The following is an 18,198-nucleotide window of genomic DNA, read 5'->3' on the forward strand; positions in this document are numbered from 1 at the left end:
AAAAGCTATTTTATTATCAGCAACATTTATATCAACGTTCTGTATATCTAATGATTTTGGTGGGCTTATTTTTTCCAATAAATACTAGTTTTTTACTTCAGCTACTTTTTATTTCAGCTACTTTTTACTTCAGCTGCTTTTTACTTCAGCTGCAGGAGTGGCAGCAGCTTCTCCTTCCTGGAGCCCCTTGGATTCCCAGGAAGGCACCAGCCACAAGCCCAATGGGCAGAGGCCTTGGAGACTCCCACAGAAGCCAGCTGGGCACCTCTCCCTGCTCCGGTGCAGGATGCAGAGTGTGGGGATCTGTGCCGTGCTCCCACCACATTCCCCTGGGACTAAAGGCTAAATGGAGCACACAGGGAAAGAATGCAAAGAGGAGACCCAGCAGCAGCAGGGAGGAGACCCCCAGGGCTGCCCAGAGGACACAGGGAGGAGGACATGGAGCTGGGAAGGTTGTGCAGGGGGCTGGGGACATGGGAGAGGCTCTAGAAGGAGCTCTGAGGTCTCCCTGGATCCTTCTGCAGGCAAACATCCTAAATTCTCTCAGCCTAGCTCCAGAGCGGAGGGATAAAGGAGAAGAGGAGAAGGAAGAGAGCAAAAGGAGGAAGGGAAGCTAAGAGCAATATTGCTCTTCTCAGAGCTCCCCACCTGCCCTTCCATCCCCATCCCAGCTCCACCCAGCCAGGCACCCCAGCCCTGTCCCCCTCCATCGCCAGCCCTGTCTTTCCCAGCGTGTGCAGCAGACAGACCCCACTGGACAGTTCCTGCTCCGCTTTACAGTCACACCCCAGCACCAGCAGCTCTCCTCGGGACCCTGCAGGGTGTCAGACACTGGAAAAGCTTGATCAAATTCCTTGAATTTCTATCTTTTGCCACTGAAGTTCTCTGTAATTTTGACCTCTTGAGAATATCTAGTCCGTATTTCTCCTGTGTGCCAAGCCAGAGTAAAGGAACCTCAGTTTATTCCTCCCATGTAAATGTTCTAGATGTTACACAGGGTCCGCGCACCCTTAGTCCCACCTGGTGCAGCCTGGGAGAGCTGCTGCATCCCGGTGTCACTGGAAGGCACCGCTTCTAAGAACTGCTGAGGTTGGAAAAGAGCTTTAAGCAATTTGTGCTCCTCCCTAGAGCAGGGCCTACAAGGAAGGAGGTGCCAGACGATCCCACTAAGGGAGACTTTGGCCAAAGGATCCTGGCAGAGACAGGGAAAGGTGCAGAGAAGAGTCTGGTTGTACTGCAGAGGGAGCTGGGACAGCTGGCACAGGTGAGGGCAGCAGGTGAGGGACGCTGCAGCCTCCTGACACCCCAGCCCAGGCCTGAGGCCACCCCCCCTTGCTGCATTGGGTCCTCTGCACTGCATCCAGCTGTGGGCACTGGGTCCCCCCACCCACTCCAGCAGCTGCACTGGGACATTCCCCATGCAGCCCAGGAGGTGACACCATGGCTAGGGTCACCTTCACTGCCAGTCTGCCTCCAGGAGCCAGCCCAAATCCCCTCTCAACCCTTGTGTCCCCAGTCCCTGGCACTCAGCCCTTGCAGCACACGCTCACACGGCCCAGCTCTGGCTCCTGTCACTGGCTCCAGGTCTGCTTGGCCAGGGCTGGGCTTGGCAGGGTTTGTGCCCGTTCCCCTTTTGTCCTGCAGGGTCCCAGCTGAGCACCTCCACAGCACAGACCTCGATGGGATCAACCTTCTCAGCCCTCCATGTGTGTGACAGGCCAGGCTTGGTTCCCAGCGCTGCCTCCCTTGGCACCTGCCACTGACACTGGTTTCCCTGGATGTTGTGGTTTGGGGCTTCCTGCCCTCTCTGCTCTCCCTGCAGACAGTGAAGCTGCTCCTGGAGCAGAGACCCTGAATGGAGCAGAGCCTCTGCTGCCACACCCCCTGCCCCAGTGCCACCCCCTGTCCCCTGCCCATCTGCAGCACACAGAGCTCGAGTCACCCCCAGCTGTGGCTCCCCTGAACACAAAGGAGACACAGAGCAGTGCAGTCCAAACCAACTCCTTTATTAGCAGAGCCTGCAGGGGATGAGGCTGAAGCAGCCCTTCAGCCAGCTCTCCAGGAGGGCTTGGCCCTTGCATTGCCAGCAGGGTTGCAGCACCTGCACAGCAAAAGCCCCCACAGCTCCCTGGGGCAGAGACAGCTGGTGCCACCTTCTCCAGAGCACAGCTCTGGTGCCACCAGCCTGCCTGGACAGCACCAGCACTGCCCCAAGGTCTGCTGCAGAAGGTGCTGGCAGACAGGAATCTCCACTTGGGGCATTCCAAAGGCTTTTGCTCAGCTGAAAGGCCAAGGACAGGAGCAGCTCCTGCCAGGGCTGAGTGCTGGAGGGAAGGGCAGCAGCCCCAGGCACCTGAGCAGGAGCAGCTGCCCTGGACAGAGACACAGCACCTCCGAGACAGGGAGTGAAAGCACTGCCTGAGCCCCAGGGCAGTCGTGTCACTGCTTTCCAGAGCCTGGAGGCACAACAGCTCCTGCTGGGAGAACAGCCTCAGTTGATCCAGGAGGCTGCAATGAGAGAGGGAAGGAGGACACCCAGAAGCCGAGCAGCCCAGCTTGCAGACAGCATGGAGCTGTCCTCAGGTCCTGCAGCCCTTTCTCCAAGCAGGACATCTCCTTGATGCAGGAAAACTGCCTTTGGGGCACTGTCCCTTCTTGTCTCACAGCAGCTGATCCAAGTGGGCCTTGGAGTGCTGCCTTTGCCTTTGCACTGGCCTTTGGGCTCAGACTTGGCCATGAGGCCAATCGCCCCAAGGCGGGGGTTTGGTTTGGCTCTAGGAGAAAGCAGAGGGAAATGTTTATGGCAAGAAGGCATGGGGATTCCGGCCTTCTCATGATGCAAAGGAGTTGCTGAGTGACAGCCACAGTAACGTGCCTTATTTCACCAAATTTGGAAGCAACTGGATACTGGTAAATGCCTTCTTTGGGCTTGAGAGCATTATCATTGTAAATGCATTTTGTGGAGAGCCTGGTACAAAGTTCTCCTGAACTGCAAAGCTGTTGTGGTTCTTCCTTCCCATGGATGTGGCCTAACGCCTGTCCAGCTCAGACAGTACTTCCTGCTTGGTAATTCTCTGCCAGGCCTCAGGGATTTCTCCTTTACCCTGAAATTTCCCATTGTACAAAGCTTCCAGCTCTGTCGTGAAATGAGACACAAACCATTTCCAGTATGCCTGCATGGATGAATCAGGGAGAATGCTCCAAGTGGCAAAACGGGGTCCTGCATCACGGTATTTCTTGTATGGGATCAATTTACTGTCACCAACTTTGAATAAGCGATCACTTGCAACGAGGCTGGAACAAATATCAATGACCAGGTGGTCCGTCTCACTCCACTTGGCTCCCACAAACGCTCGTGGGCGATGGAAGACCAGATGATGGTCTCCATCATGTCCCTGCATGGTGTTTGTGCAGAGAGCCCCACAAAAGGGACACTGTTCCCAGCACCCCGAAAAGTGCTCTGCTAAGATGGTGTGAGGCTGTGTTGAAAATGAGCTCATATCAGCATCAGCAAATTCATTCTTGAGCCTGTCCCTCAGGTCACCCAGAGCTTCTGCCATGGCACTGCTTAGGAACTCAATGTCTGTGACCTCCTGGTGCTCGATGCCCTTCAGGTCACTTCTGGGCAAGCTGATCACCTCTGTCAGTTCCCTGCAAAATTCATCCAGCCAAAGAGAGACTTTGTCTTCTCTGTCTTTTCTGTCTTTGACAATTTGGGTTGATGAAGAAACAGCTGACAGGATGTTTCGATAGAGAAGACTAAGGGAGAAATCTAAAAACTTCTTCAGCCTCCTGCTCTCATCTAAACAGTGACTCTTCACTCGTGTCTCAATGTAACTCTGAAAAAACTCCTTTGGAAACTTCAGGTACTGCTTGAAAGACTCAAAATTTTCTTGTTCTGCCAGGTATCTCAAGATGCAAACTTCCAGATTGGCTCTGTTGCCCCTGAAATCTGGGAATTTGCCCTGCATGTCCTCAGCAATGTCTTTAGCCGTCCTCTCATAGACCGCCCGGCAAAGAGCTGGTTCAATCTTGTCACAAAGGAAACCAGCAAAAGTTGTGATCGAAGTGGCTCCTTGGCAGGAAATCTGGAAACATTGGAAGAAATCTTCTCTCTTGCTCTTCAGGTACATGACTGGGTCATTTGCCTTTTGGAATGCTTCGTGCATGACTTTAAACCTTTCTGCTGCCATTTTGCACAGATACAGAGACAAATCTATGCAGTACTCTTTGTTAAAAGTACATTTTTCATCACTGGGGACGGAGTTCACACCTTCCTGGACTTCATTGAGTATTTCATAGATAAAATTTTGACTGTAATCACATTTCTCCTGTTCCTTCTTATCAATATTTGCTATCACACCTGCTATGATGTCGTTTGTGATGTCCTTTAAGTTGATCACATCAGCATCACAAATACTCCTAGTGGTGACACCAAAATGCATTTTTTTCATGACATGTTTCTCTAAGTCGAAAGAAAATCCTCTGCCTTTGGGAAATGACCTGATCCGTTCATGGAAACCCGGCTCCTTAAAGTGCCCTAGAAGGACATCATCAATTTCCGCATCAATATCCACCCGTTCTGGAGGACGAGCAGCACGGGAGACTTCTGCAATCCACTTGTTCCAGACAAGAGTAAAGTTGTCTTTCAGTTCTCTCTCACTGAGGCTCTTCCCTTTCAGAGTCACAGCCAGCTCCCTACTCCTTCTCAGGAGCTCATCTACATATTCCAACTTCCTGGCATCCAGTTTCCTCTGCTCCTTCTGTAGCTCAATGAGATTCTCACATTTCTTTTTTGTTTCACGAAGAAGAGCATCTTTTAGATCGTTCAGCTTCAGCTCTGTGCTTGATTTCCACTGCACCAGTGTCTCATGATCTTTGTCTTCACTGAAATACTTTTCCACTTCCTTCTCAATGGCATCACTTGTCTCTTGCACCAGAACTTCAAGCTCTTCTCTGGTGACATTCTGCAAGTCCCCATTGCGAATTTTGTTGTCCAGTCTCATCTGTACGTCTAAGATGTGACTCCGCAGCTTCCAGGTCCACTGACTAAAGGCAATTTCCAGTCTCCTGTACACAGCAATCTCCAGGGAATTCTTGAAGCTGAAAACAAAGTTTTCATTCAGCAAAGCATTCCAGAGGTCACCAATACGAACTCTCAGGCTCGAGAGCCTCAAAATGCTTCGCTGTGACTGCTTCTGGGCAGCCTGGAGGATTTTACTCTTTAGTTGCTGGACGTTCTGGCTGTAGCTGGGGTTGGGTGGTGCCATTGGGGGGTTTCCTTCCCACAGGTGAGCAAAGTAGTGAATGTGGGTGTTCACATCAAAGCCAATGACATCGCTGAAGGAGGAGATGTCACAGAATTCCTGCTGAGCTGCTACCACGGTCATTTCATCCAGCTTTTTCTGCAAACGCCTTTGTCCTTCCATGTTCTGCTCCTGGGCAGTTGCTTCTCCTACATTTTGGTGGACAAAGAGGCAGCTTGGGGAAAGATTGACTTTCTTCATCCTCAGGAAAGCCTGCACAGCGATCTGCAGAACATCTTGCATTTCTGATGGATTCTCTCCAAAGACATTGATCACGGTCAAGTTGCCAACACCAATGACAAAGGTGGCCAGCTCGTTGTCATGGTTCAGGGACTGTTTATTGGCCATCTCGATGGCACGAAGTCCCTCTGTGTCAACCACCAGCACAAAATCAAAGCCCAAGTCTTGCTGCAGCTCCTCGCCCACTGGGATGAGCTGCATAAAGGCTCCGCGGGTGCATCTCCCTGCGCTGACATTGAACTGCAGCCCAAACATGGCATTCAGCAGGGTGGATTTGCCGGTGCTCTGGATGCCCAGCACGGAGAGCACAAACACTCGTTTGTCCCCCAGCCTCTCAATTAAGCTGTCAAAAATTGCTCCCACCCATTGCAAGGGCAGGTAAGAAGCATCCCCATCCATGAGCTCCATGGGATACCCCAAAACCATCAGCTCTGCTGCAATTTCCGGCAGTTTGTCAAAATTGTAATTCTTTGTCTCCATTAATTCCAGAGCTTCATAAATCTGCCCTACCTCTCTCAGAAGGTGCTCCAGGCCAACGGATGAATCGTTGAGTTCCTCAGAGACAGAATCCAGCTGACTCTGCAAATCAGCATTCTCCATTGTTTTTTCCTGATTTTTCTTTCCCGTCCGGATTTCGGACCATAACTTGTGATAGTCTCTCTTTAGTTCTTCAAGGCGACCACAGGACAGCTCGTCCATAAAGACCTTCATCCACTGCAGGAAATATTTCTTGGTATCTGCTGGCTGGGCCTGGAGAAAGCCAAGGAATGATTTCATCAGTGAGTTGAGAGGAAAAGCTTGCTCAAGTTGCTTTCTTCTTATTACTTTCTTCTCATATTCGATTTGGCTGCGATGGTGCTCAATGCTCTTATTCCCTTTCTCCTGCAAGCGAGTGAGTTCCTTGTCCTTTTTGCACCACTGGTCCCACAGTTTTCCTTGAAGCAGCAGTAGCTGGGATTTGATCTCAGACAGCTTCTCTTTCTTCAGAAGGTCCACCAGCTCCTTTGCCTTTGCTTTGGCTGTCACACATGCGGGTTGATCTGCATCCACTATGAATCCATGCTGGCGAGCTTTGTCCACGCAGGCATCCAGGCTGAAATGTGGATTAGACCCTAATTCTAGGAGATCCTTGATACTTTTAGTCAGCTGGTCCATCAGTTCTGCTTCGTTTCTGTTCTTGATCCCTATTTTTATGTTTTTGCTGGCTTGTCTAGCTGCAACATTCTCCTTTTCTGCAAGGAGACAAATCAATGGTCGTGGTGACTGCAACAGGTCTTGCAGAAGCTTTTTCCCCCTGTTGTCCATGTGCTCCAACTCAGATACGAGAGCCACGTTGACAGCAGATATCTCCTGCAGGAACTGCAGCTGTGCTCCGTGATCCCTGGCATCTCCATGCAGGTTGCAGAAAGCCACGCAGCACTCAAAGGTGTCATCAGGGCTTCCACGGGGGCAGTACCAGGCGATCTCCACCACCCCTTCCATCAGCAAACGCTCTCTGGTGCTGCCTCTGCAGTGGCGGTGGAAGAAAGTGTCGTGTTTGCGTTTGCTCAGCAGAGCGTTCAGGAGCTGAGACTTGGAAGAGGAGGCCGAGCTGCCAATGCGGATGAAGGACACGATGGGTGTCTGTGCCTGAAAGATGAGTTTGTTGTTGTAACTCTTTGCTCCAGACTGCTTTCCTGACTTCTCCCCCTCTTTCCAGCTCCTTTGGATTTGGCTGAGGGCGTAGAGCGGGAACTCGATGTGTGAAGTGCACGGGTTGGGCACCAGCAGGGGCAGCGCCAGTTGGCAGAAGGCCAGCTTGGTTGCAAGGGTCTGTCTGAGGAAATCATCAGCGCAATGGAAAATGGCCATCTGCAGGTCCATGGGGTGCACATGGCCGTCCCTGACTGCACCTTCAGGGGCTGCTTCCTCCAAATCATCAAGAAAGTTTTCAAAGGACTCCTGCTCTGTAGTTTCTGGCATAGGGGCAAGCCTTGGGTTGCTGTCATCCCAGCAAGTCAGGCACCTCACCTGGTAATCCACAGTTAATAACCTCTGCAAGAAGTAACATGGCAGTTCTGTGTCCTTGCTGGGCTGGCTGTCCTGCAGAGATGTCTTGCAGATGGTGTGGAAATTTCCCATCCCCATTTTTCTTGGATAGTGACTTTGGAGTCCAAGGCGCTTGAGCAACTGCAGGAACTCCTGGTTTGCAATGGCTTCATCAGATTTGGATTCTCTGCTGTCTGACTTGGATTGACTGGGGGGCTCTGGTGTTTGAAAAGTGTCTTCCAGGTCTCTGAGTATGTTCTGCATCCTCTCTTCATCCAATTTCTCATCCAAGCATGAACTGAGTGAGGAATGCAAGTCCCTTTCCAGCCTCTCCCAATCTGTGACTCCACTATGCTTTTGGAGGAGATTGAAATGCTCCCTCTTCTGCTCAGGGGACAGCTCTTGCCTTTCTGATGCCACAGTCAGGCCCATCAGCTGAAGGGAGGCCTCAGCTCTGTCGGCATCTCGCTCCTTCAGGTTCACGTACTCCTCATGTGCCACTGCCATTTCCTTGGCCATGCACTGAATTTCTGGGTGTCCAAGGAGGTGCTGGAAAGTGCTGTTTTCCACCTGGTACCCTGTGCTGCTCGCAATCAAGAGCACCAACAGTTCCATGTCCTTCTGAACCCGTTCCTGGAGGGACTGGAGTAAGGAATAAATGGCGAGGCTGCTGGTCAGGGTGGCTTTTTTCTTTGTTACATGAACGGCAGAAGCAGAGCTTGCTGGTGCGTAGGTGACAGCATGGATGTGCTCCTTCATTTGCTGCAGTGTTTTGATGAGCTCTTCAAGGTGAGTGACTTTGGCAGATCTGGGATGCAGGTGCTCAGCCTGGAAGATCCATTCCACATTGATGGAGGACACTTTGTCTCTTATTTTCAGGAGTTTCTGGAGTGCCCTTTTCTCCCAGGGATATCGTACTTCACACTCCAGCTGGAGGTAATCTTTGTAGTCCAGATGTTGCAAGGCTTCTCTGCACTTGATTCCCAGGTTCTGCATCACCTTGGGCAGCCAGTATCCAGCATCCAATCCCTCCTTCTCTAATTCCTCTGCCAGGAGCTTTGCCTTTGCATTCCCCTTTCGTGTGTCCTCCTGTGAAGCCATGGCTGTGGAGGAAGAAAAGAGACTTTCCCTAAGGTGTTGTCAGAGGCCCCAGCCTCCTGGCAGAGGCTAGTTTAAGCTTTTGCAAAATATAAAAATAGAGGATATGTACTGTGCATTATAATATTAACTTTTTGCAGACGTAATTGTAGTTGTGAAATAATAACGGATGCCTTTATTTCTGTAACTAACTGACAATAGTGAAACAGCTAATGTTGATTGAAAGTACTTGTAAAAATGTCTAGAATGTCTATACGATATCATTGACAATACCCAGCCAAATAACACTGAAAAAGCATGGAAGAATCTCACCCTTTGGTGATCAGTAACTGTCAAACCACAGACCAGGAGGCCTCGTGACGTACTAAAATTCGAGACTTTCAAAATAGCATCTGCATTGTGGCACGTACCATAAGAAGATGAGGTCAATGGTTGAACTAAGATAAAGAATTCCTGGAAAATGCCAACTCAAATGGATGTTTGAATATGTATAAACTTTATGAACATGCATTTGTCCAGTGCAGCTGCCACCAGATTTTCATGTGCCTGATGTGCGGAATCCTCCGTTTCGGCTGCACAGCACAGCTTAGAAAGCCCAGAGAATTTTCTGGTTATTACAAAGCTGTTTATTATATAAATGCATCAGTCTTGAAGGCAAAGAGTTCTAAGGATGCGGTCTTACTAAAGTTATAAGGTTTAAGGTCCCAGTGGGTCATAAAAGCAAATTAACAGAGTCCCAGCCACAGGGCCAAGGCAGATTCCCAGCCCTGGTTCTCGTTCCCAAGTAGTAATCTCAGCAGCAGTGGCCGCAGCGGCAAAGGCTGTTGCAGCAGCAGCGACAGCACCCCCGGCAGCAACCCCAGCGATAATACCCAACAAAGTCCTGGCAGGAGTTCCCCAGCAAAGTCCCATTCTCTCTTGTTGTAAATGGTGAAGAGGGTGGACCAATTAATCGAAGAATCAATGAATCGATGCCATTGCCCAAAAAGAGGGGGGTTTTATCCATAAATCATAAATGCATATTCATATTAGGAAAACTTTTCCACGGAAAGCGTGATAAAGTACTGGAATAGTCTGCCCGGGGAGGTGGTGGAGTCACCATCCCTGGATGTGTTTAAAAAAAGACTGGATGTGGCACTTGATGCCATGATCTAGTTGAGGTGTTAAGGCATGGGTTGGACTCGATGATCTTGAAGATCTCTTCCAGCCTAGACATTCTGTGATATCCCTATCTGTAGGTTACCCAATCAGCTAAGGATGCAATTCTAAAACATTCTTTCTACACCAATCTACACTTGATTCTGAAAGCGCGTAAAACTACGAGAAACTACTGTCATGGGTTAGTACAGTTTGGTTTTTTAGTTATAGAAAAATGTAAAATAATTCTCCAGGTCAGGACCTGGGAATTGCTTTAGAAGAAAAAAGGACCCACCTACAGGAAATTCACGGGGTTTTATATAGTACTTCCCAAAGTCGCAGCTAACAATTTCAGTAGTCAAAATAGATGTCAATATTCCAACTAACTCTCTGATAAGTCCTTGTCTCTTCTAAAGCAATTCCCAGGTCCTGGCCTGGAGAATTATTTTACATTTTTCTATGACTAAAAAACCAAACTGTACTAACCCATAACAACTACAAAGAATAGTATCAAAACCTACGTATATGGTAAATCTATTAACGTATAAAGTTCTATCTCATTCACATAAAAGTTGTACCTATTCTATCTAGAACTGTCAACAATGTTCTACTTTATTTTTGATACATCTAAAGCTAAGTCACCAAGCCTTAGGTCTCTGGGCCTTGTGCTGGCTGACAGCTTCTCAAGGTACTTAGAGTATATTTACTTAAAACCAAACCCTAAATTTCTACTCATGTTAAAATGGCTTAATGTATTTTAATTTCTCTAAAAACTTAAATTCAATCCCTGCATTTTTCTCTGTCCCTGGGGAACCCAGGGGGGCATGCATTCCAACAAAAATATACAAGAAGAGTTGTTATAGTTAACTGTGTGCTTTCTGGCAGTTTGCCAGACACCCCAGCGCTGGATACTGGCCCTTTTATCCCTTATTAAACTGTAATTTTAAAGGGTGAACCTTGTTTCTCACACTGTGCAAAGGAGCAACCCCCAGCCCAGCCCTCTCTGCTTCTGCCACTGCTTCAGGGTTTTTGCTCCACTTGCGTTCCCCGCCCCGGCTCTGCGGTGGCGCTGAGAGCGGCTGCTCCCCGCGGGCGCTGCAGCGGAAGCCAACTCTCCTCTCCCCTGTCCCCACACCGCCACTGCCGGCCCAGAGGCGGCTGAGTTTGTGCCACAGCGCCCCCTGCAGACACGGGGGAATCATCGCACCCGCCCTGCCCGGACAGGAGCCACCAGCGCCCCTGCTGGCTGTGCCCGGAACTGCACCGAAGGGGCAATGCCTGACTGCTGAGACAAGGCTGGGATTGGGTTTCTGGCTTTGTTTGTTGCTGCTGCTGCTGGTGTTTGTTTCTCCTGGTATACAGATGTACTCTAGGAAATACCTGTTATTCCTTTTCCCGTATCTTTGCCTGAATGCCCCATCATCCCACAGTTATAATAATATGATAGAAGAGAGGCATATTCTCCATTCCAGGAAGGTTCCCACCTTCCTTGTCAGACACCTGTCTTTTAAAGTAATACGTGTCAATCACTACTGGACACTTTTTATTGAAAAACCATTGAAGGACAAGGCAGTCATGAGTCACACTTACTATGGACTCAAGAGGGAAAGTCCAGCTCATCACCTCAGATTTCCTTCCACAACACATTAACCCATGGAGTTGATCAAGGACAGGCAGGTAATCTGAGCTTTTTGGATTTCAGTAAAGCTTTTGATCCTGCCTCCCCCAGGACCCTGGTGTGTCCCTTCCAACTCAGCCCATTCCAGGATTATCACGCTAGCAGAGCTAGTGCTTTTACTGAATACATGTCTTGAAACATTTGGGGGTTTTGACACTGACACACAACCCTGAAAATTTTCACAATCTCAGTTCACTTAGATACTCCAGAGATTTACTCCTTGCAAAAAATCTTTCTGAGCATTCAGCTTCCATCCTACCAAGGCCACAGCACCCTTACCAGCACAGGTATCGATCTCAGGGGCTTGGACTCAGGTATAGATCCAAGGGCTCCTGCACCCTTCCAGAGCCTTCAGGGGCAGCTTTCCTTCAGGAATTCCTGCAGATCTGGGTAATCTGTGCAAGGGCTTTGTGTTGGGGAGGATGAAACTAGAAAGCCTTATAAATATGACTGCTTCGATTTTGAGAATATGAAACCTGTAAGTCAGATAGAACTGAAAGCAAGTTTCAATGTCTGAGATGTCCTAGTTAGTGAATGTCCGGAAAACAATTATATGGCCAGCTGAAGGTAATCCCCCCTTGATTCAACAATGTCCCTTACCTACAGATAGCTCCAAAGGTCAAATGGAATGTTCTGTCTCACCCTCCAATGTATAGTTCATCCCACATCTGTAACCCTCCCCTGAAGTATCAGGTATCTGTAACCCCATTGGCCCAAGTCTTGTTCCAGCCCACCTTGAAGCCTCCTGATAAGGGGTTCCCGAGCGGCTGGATGCTCTCTCTCTTGGCACCTTTTCCCCGGGACCCTCCTCTTGGAATTTCCTCTCCCTACCTCTCCCTTCCCCCATCCATACCTCTCCCTTCCCTCACTCCCTAAGGCCTACCACGAGTTGCGCATGGCAACTCCAAGCAAGGCCCCACACCCTTTATAATAAACCATATCTTCTAAAACCTAACTTCAGAGATCTCTTGTCTACATCCATCCAAACCGTCCCGGCGGAGTGCAGCCTTATCTACAGCTTTGGGCTCTGATTGCCCTCACCCACCTCACAGCAGATGCTCCCGCTGCTTCCAGTCTTGGCTTCCCAGCAGACACAGCAGCTGAGAGCCCCAGCTCAGGGGATACAGCACAGCAGCAGTGCCAGTGCCATGGGGCACATGGCAGGGTATGGAGCAGAAGATGGGAACCCCTTGAGAACTCAGGAGGAAGAGTATCAGGAAGGAAAGGCCCAAAATTCTAAAGGAGAAGAGTAGAGTCAGGAGAAGGCAACGCATGAGCAGTGAGGATTCATTCCAGGGAGCACTGGAGGTGAACACTTTTCCCCCAGTGGGGAAAGCAGAAGTAGAAAAAGCCCCTGGTTCGAGATAAGGGCAGTTCAGCAGCAGAGGAAAGCTGGGAGTGCTGGCAGAGCACAGGAGGGACATTGGGCCCCCAGCAGGCACATGTCCAGCTGCTCCCTGGGCAGCAGAGACTCAGTGTGGCACAGCTGCTCAGGAAGGGAACTGCTGGCTCAGGGTCACTGCTGCAGCTTGTCCACTTGAGCCACTTGCCCCAGGCCTGCCCTCTTCCAACTTCTCCCCCAATGGAGCACTCCCAGCCCTGGTTTAGTCACAGGAGTCCGAGACTGCCCTGCACAACATTAACTCCAGCCCTGCCAGACCATGAACCTGCCCCCAGGCACCCCTGGCAGTCCCTGCACGGCTTCCCATTGCTGCAGGAATAGGGAAAAAGCCCCATGTGACTGTGTCAGTGCCCGCAGAGAGGCACTAAGCACATTCAGGGCATAACTCAGGATCGAGTTCCTGCTTGGAAGCAGGATGTACTCTAGGAAAGGGTACAGAGGGAAGCAGCAAGGCTGGCAGCAGGACGAGCCATGGGAATTCCTGCACCCCATTTCACAGGAACAGACCCCCGAGAGTGTTTTCCCCACCTCTACCCCAGGGAAGGGGGCTCTGGGAACACTGCTACCTTTGTGGGGCTGTCCAGGGACCAGAGCGCTCTGAGTGGTGACGCTTAGACTGTGAGAGAGGAGAATCCCACTCTCCCTGCAAGGGGAGGGAGAGGAAGAACTGACGCCCTGCGCTTGGGGACAGAGCAGGATGTGCCGTGCTTGCCCCTCATCACCACGGAGCTGCCCTGCTCCCGAAGGAGCGGCGCGGGGCCAGGAATCGCCCCAGCATCAGTCCCATCGCTCCTGCCTGCAGGGGAGCGCAGCCATCCGGCCCCACCTCTGACCCCGGCCCCCCTCCCAGCTCAGCCCCGCAGCGCACACGGCTCCCCCCAGCTCCCCCAAAGCGGCTGCCAGCAAAGGCGGCTTCCTGCAGCCCACGGAGGAGCAGACACCGCCCGCCCGCTGCCCTCAGAGCCCTCTTCTCCTGCCCTGCCATCTCCCCAGCCCTGGCAAAACACCGGCAACAGGAGGCAGGAGCCCGACAAGATCCCGCTCCCTGCTGCTCCCGGCCCCACAGCTCATCCCCAGGGCCCTACCTTCTCCCTCCGTGCCCCGCAGCTCCTGGCACGGGACAAGCCCAGCACAGCCCTGGCTCTTTTTGCAGCCCTGGCTCTTAACTGGGTGCGGCTTCACCTTTAACGCAGGCAGCAGGGTAATTTCTGTAAACCAGGCTTTTTACTGCAGCCGAATGTGAAAGTGAAACCACTCTTTTTGAGTCAGCTTATCTGAACTAGAGCTGACTTTCCTCACCAGGCGTGGTTTTAATTGGCTCACAGGACACTCTCGTCTCTTTCCACAGATCTTTGACTCTGAACTGCTGTGCTGGTACCTGGAGGGCACGTGAGGCTCTCAGCCCTTCCTGGGGCTGGTGCTCCATCAGGAAAAGGAGCAGAGGGAGCACAGAAGCATTGCTGTAGATATAATTGTGCATAAATCCATCTTCCATATGAAAAGTGCATATTATATGGCTCTAAGCAAGGTATTTATGTATTATGTTGTATTGATTGGTAATGTATTAATATTCTGATAGTATGGTAAATGTAGTTTTGCAGTTAAAACTTAGTTTTTATATACCAACCACAAGAAAAAGTAGATCTTTCAGAGAAAAAGAATTTACTACTTCCTTATCAGGAGACCAACTTCTCCTGCCTTGCTCAGCCCTGAAGACGCCATAGAGATTCAAGGAAAAAAGTGACACTAACCAGAGAGAATTCAATGTTTATATGGAATTTATGCATTGTGAAAAGTGCATATTATATGGCTCTACGCAAGATATTTACTATATGTGTTATGTTGTGCTAATTGTTAATGTGGTATTAATATTTTGATAGTATGGTAAATGTAGTTTTGTAGTTAAAATGTAGTTTTTATGTACCAACCACAGGAAAATATAAATCTTTCAAAGAAGAAAGAATTTACTACTTTCTTATCAGAAGAGACCAGCTCCTCCTGCTTTTCTCAGCCTAGTGGATGCCATAGAGATTAAAGGAAAAAAGTGATACTAACCAGAGACAATTCTTAGTTAGAATGGAATTTATGCATTATGTATAAATTGTATGAATATTCAACAAGCTATTGCTTTTAAGAGATAATTTTTTGTTAACAGGGGTCCTTCTTCAGAGCTTGTAGCTCGGGAGAGGCACCCAGACGTCTGTAACTTTGTTTTTATTGTCTTGTATTGTCCTAACTCTAAAACTGTTCAATTTTTTACTCTAATTCTATTTTTATAACCATCTTATTTACTATTAAACTTTTAAAAATTTTAAAACAAGTGATTGGCGTTTATCACATGCATCATGTATGAAATGTATGAATATTCAACAGGCTATTGCTTTTAAGAGATAATCCTTTGTTAACAGGGGTCCTTCATCGGAGCTTTTGGCTCAGGGAGGCACCCAGACGCCTGTAACTTTGTTTTTATTGTCTCGTATTGTCCTAACCCTAATTGTTCGATTTTTTTTATTACTCTAATTCTGTTTTTATAACCATTTTATTTACTATTAAATTTTCAAAATTTTAAAACAAGTGATTGGCGTTTTTCACATGGATGATGGTAGAATTCCCAGGAATAGACTTTCTGTTGACAGTGGACTCCTCCCGCAGCAAACAGCAGCCTGACCATCCTCTCCCATGCTGAGAGCATGAAGAGCCCACTCAGCTCCCCCCAGCCCTATCCTTTTCCCTCCCCCCAGCTCATGTGATCTTCCCCCTCCCTCGGCCATGTCTTTTGTGTTAGTCAATACCCTGTAAGTACCAGCACTTTGTTTCCTAGTAACTTATGGGGAAAAATTCTTTGAGACAAAAAGGAACAAACCTAACCCCCAACATTATCCATCCCAAATTTTTTCCCATACCAACATCTTATACTGAATTTAAACCTTTAACTTATATACATATATGCATGTGGATATGGATACAGACAGTGTTCACCGTAAAACAAGGTCCCCTTGAGGTGATTTGTGGCTCTGTATTTAATAAGGTACCTCTGACTGGAGAACAGGTGACAGGAATTCTGCTTTGGTTAATTAGATGTGAGCTATAGTGCTCATCTTCACTTTTCCAGCCTTTTGAGGCATGTCCCCACATAACCCAACAACCACATATGTCCAACATTAATATTCAGACCCAGGACAAAAAACCTTTCAGGTTTCAATTGCTTTTCCTTCCCAAGTAACCAACATCACACTTTAGCTGTCATTTGGGATTGTGGGTACCCCCAAAGCATCCCCTATACCTAGATCCTTACACAAGGGTACAGAGCCCCAGGAGGAAGCGTCTTTGATTTTGAGGGTGGACGCCTGTGCCCCAATATCTGTGAAAAAGGTTGTGGGGACTTTATGGGGACCAACAGCACAAGTGATTAGTAAATCTCTGTTGGAATTGTGAAAAGTGCATATTATATGGCCCTACACAAGATATTTTCTCTATGTATTATGTTGTATTGATTGGCAATGTTGTATTAATATTTTGATAGTATGGTAAATGTAGTTTTGTAGTTAAAATGTAGTTTTTATATACCAACAACAGGAAAAAGTAAATCTTTCAGAGAAAAAGAATTTACTACTTCCTTATCAGAAGACACCAACTTCTCCTGCCTTGCCCAGGCCTGAAGAACCCAAAGACCTTAAAGGAAAAAAAGTGACACTAACCAGAGAGAATTCTTTGTTTGAATGGAATTTATGCATCATGTATGAAAAGTATGAATATTCAACAGGCTATTGCTTTTAAGAGATAATCCTTTGTTAACGAGGGTCGTTCTTCAGAGCTTTTTTGCTCGGGAAGGCACCCAGACGTCTGTTACTTTGTTTTTATTGTTTTGTAAGAAAGTGAACTGTTTGTAAGAGGAGGGAAGAGTGTTTTTGAAGTTTCATTCTGTTTTACTTTGGGGGTTTTTTTCCAACGTTCTTTTTTCTATTCTTTTAGTGTATGTTAATAAAACTATTTGAGCCTGCTTTGTTTTTCTCCTAGTCTCTCTCCCACAGAAAGAGCAAGTACCAAGACCAAAATTTAGTGAATGTGAAACCACTACAGGAACCCACGTGGAGAGTTGCCCTCTGTGACCTGCTGCTCATTAGCACAGAGGGTCTCATCAGCCAAGTGCCCATTGGTGGCCATCTGGGCCACAGCCACCACGGAGACACTGAGCTTAAAACCTCTGGTGACAGGAGGAAAAGTGCCAGAAAACCTTCAGCCCTGGCCGTGGTAGAAGCAGAGTTCAGGCTGCTCAGGGGAAAGTTACACAGAACCCATGGGAAACAGGTCTGAAATGTGCTGGGGTCCCTCAGTGCTGGTCACTTTTGACTGAAAAATCCCTGACGGACAAGTCAGTCATGGGTCACAACCAGTACAGGCTCAGGAGGAAGAAGTCCTTCTTGTCACACTGAATTTCCTTTTATAACACATTAACTCTCAGAGCTGATCAAGGGCAGCCAGTTAATGTGAGCTTTTTGCATTTCAGTAAAGCTTTCAGTGCTGCCTCTCCCAGGATCCCTGTGTGGCCCATCTGAAGTACCAAGGCCGGAGGAACCGGCCCTGACTGAGGCCACAACAACAGGCCCTGAGCCAAAGTTGACCTCTAGATGAACCTTCAACCCAATCTTTATATATATTCATTAATTAAGGAAGTATCATTAGCAATATGATCTATGTGTCTGTTCCTTGACAAAACATGCATTTACTTTTCTATATTTAGAAACTGGACATTTGTTGCGGAGTGTTATTATTGTATTTGCTATAGCTTTATGTATTATCAATTTGTTGGAAATTAGCCATGTTGCTAGGAGAAGTACAAGGAAAGAATGTGCTGACAAACGAAGCATGAGGAACGGACCAAGACGTCGCGGTTAGGTGATCACGGTGGTCAAAGAAGAATAGAATTTATGGTGGGAGCCTTTGTGTAAATAGAGATAGGGAAGCAGGTGTTGTGGGAACGGGATATAGTCTATAGAAATTAGAAGATTAATGTTAAACTGAAATGTCATGTATAGCACGTACGTTGATGATGTAATCTGTAGGAAATAGTATAAAACCTGTAAGAAAATGAGGGTCGGTGGGATTCTGATTTGGGACGCTAGTCCCCGGGTCCCCGGGCCCGAATAAAGCACCGCATAAACTACTTTGTGGTTTGTGTTTCTCTTCGTTGGGCAACAGTTTTCTGGCGACCGCGGCAGGACTCCGAAGGTTGCTGGGGCGGTTCGCGAGGTGATCTACTCCACGCCGGCACCAGGTGATTTCTGGGGAGACATCAACCCGTGCCCGAC

The 18,198-nt window shown here is 48.4% G+C and overlaps 1 protein-coding gene across 2 annotated transcripts; it reads right to left on the reverse strand.

The window, feature by feature from the left end:
* Positions 1–1,963: 1,963 nt before the first annotated feature.
* On the reverse strand, positions 1,964–14,156 carry LOC120751169 (interferon-induced very large GTPase 1-like). 2 transcript variants are annotated; one of them, XM_058419787.1, is made up of 3 exons: positions 13,975–14,156; positions 12,533–12,723; positions 1,964–8,677 (listed from the first exon to the last, which is right to left on the reverse strand). In XM_058419787.1, exon 3 carries the CDS (start codon positions 8,673–8,675, stop codon positions 3,030–3,032), a length of 5,646 nt encoding a protein of 1,881 aa, XP_058275770.1. In that variant the 5' UTR covers positions 8,676–8,677; positions 12,533–12,723; positions 13,975–14,156; the 3' UTR covers positions 1,964–3,029. The 2 variants fall into 2 exon arrangements, with proteins under 2 accessions (XP_058275770.1, XP_039916566.1); XM_040060632.2 differs by lacking the exon at positions 12,533–12,723 and having other exon boundaries at positions 13,975–14,133.
* Positions 14,157–18,198: the final 4,042 nt, after the last annotated feature.

Source organism: Hirundo rustica, chromosome 3 (genome assembly GCF_015227805.2).
Source record: "Hirundo rustica isolate bHirRus1 chromosome 3, bHirRus1.pri.v3, whole genome shotgun sequence".
In the NCBI taxonomy this organism is placed as follows: domain Eukaryota; kingdom Metazoa; phylum Chordata; class Aves; order Passeriformes; family Hirundinidae; genus Hirundo; species Hirundo rustica.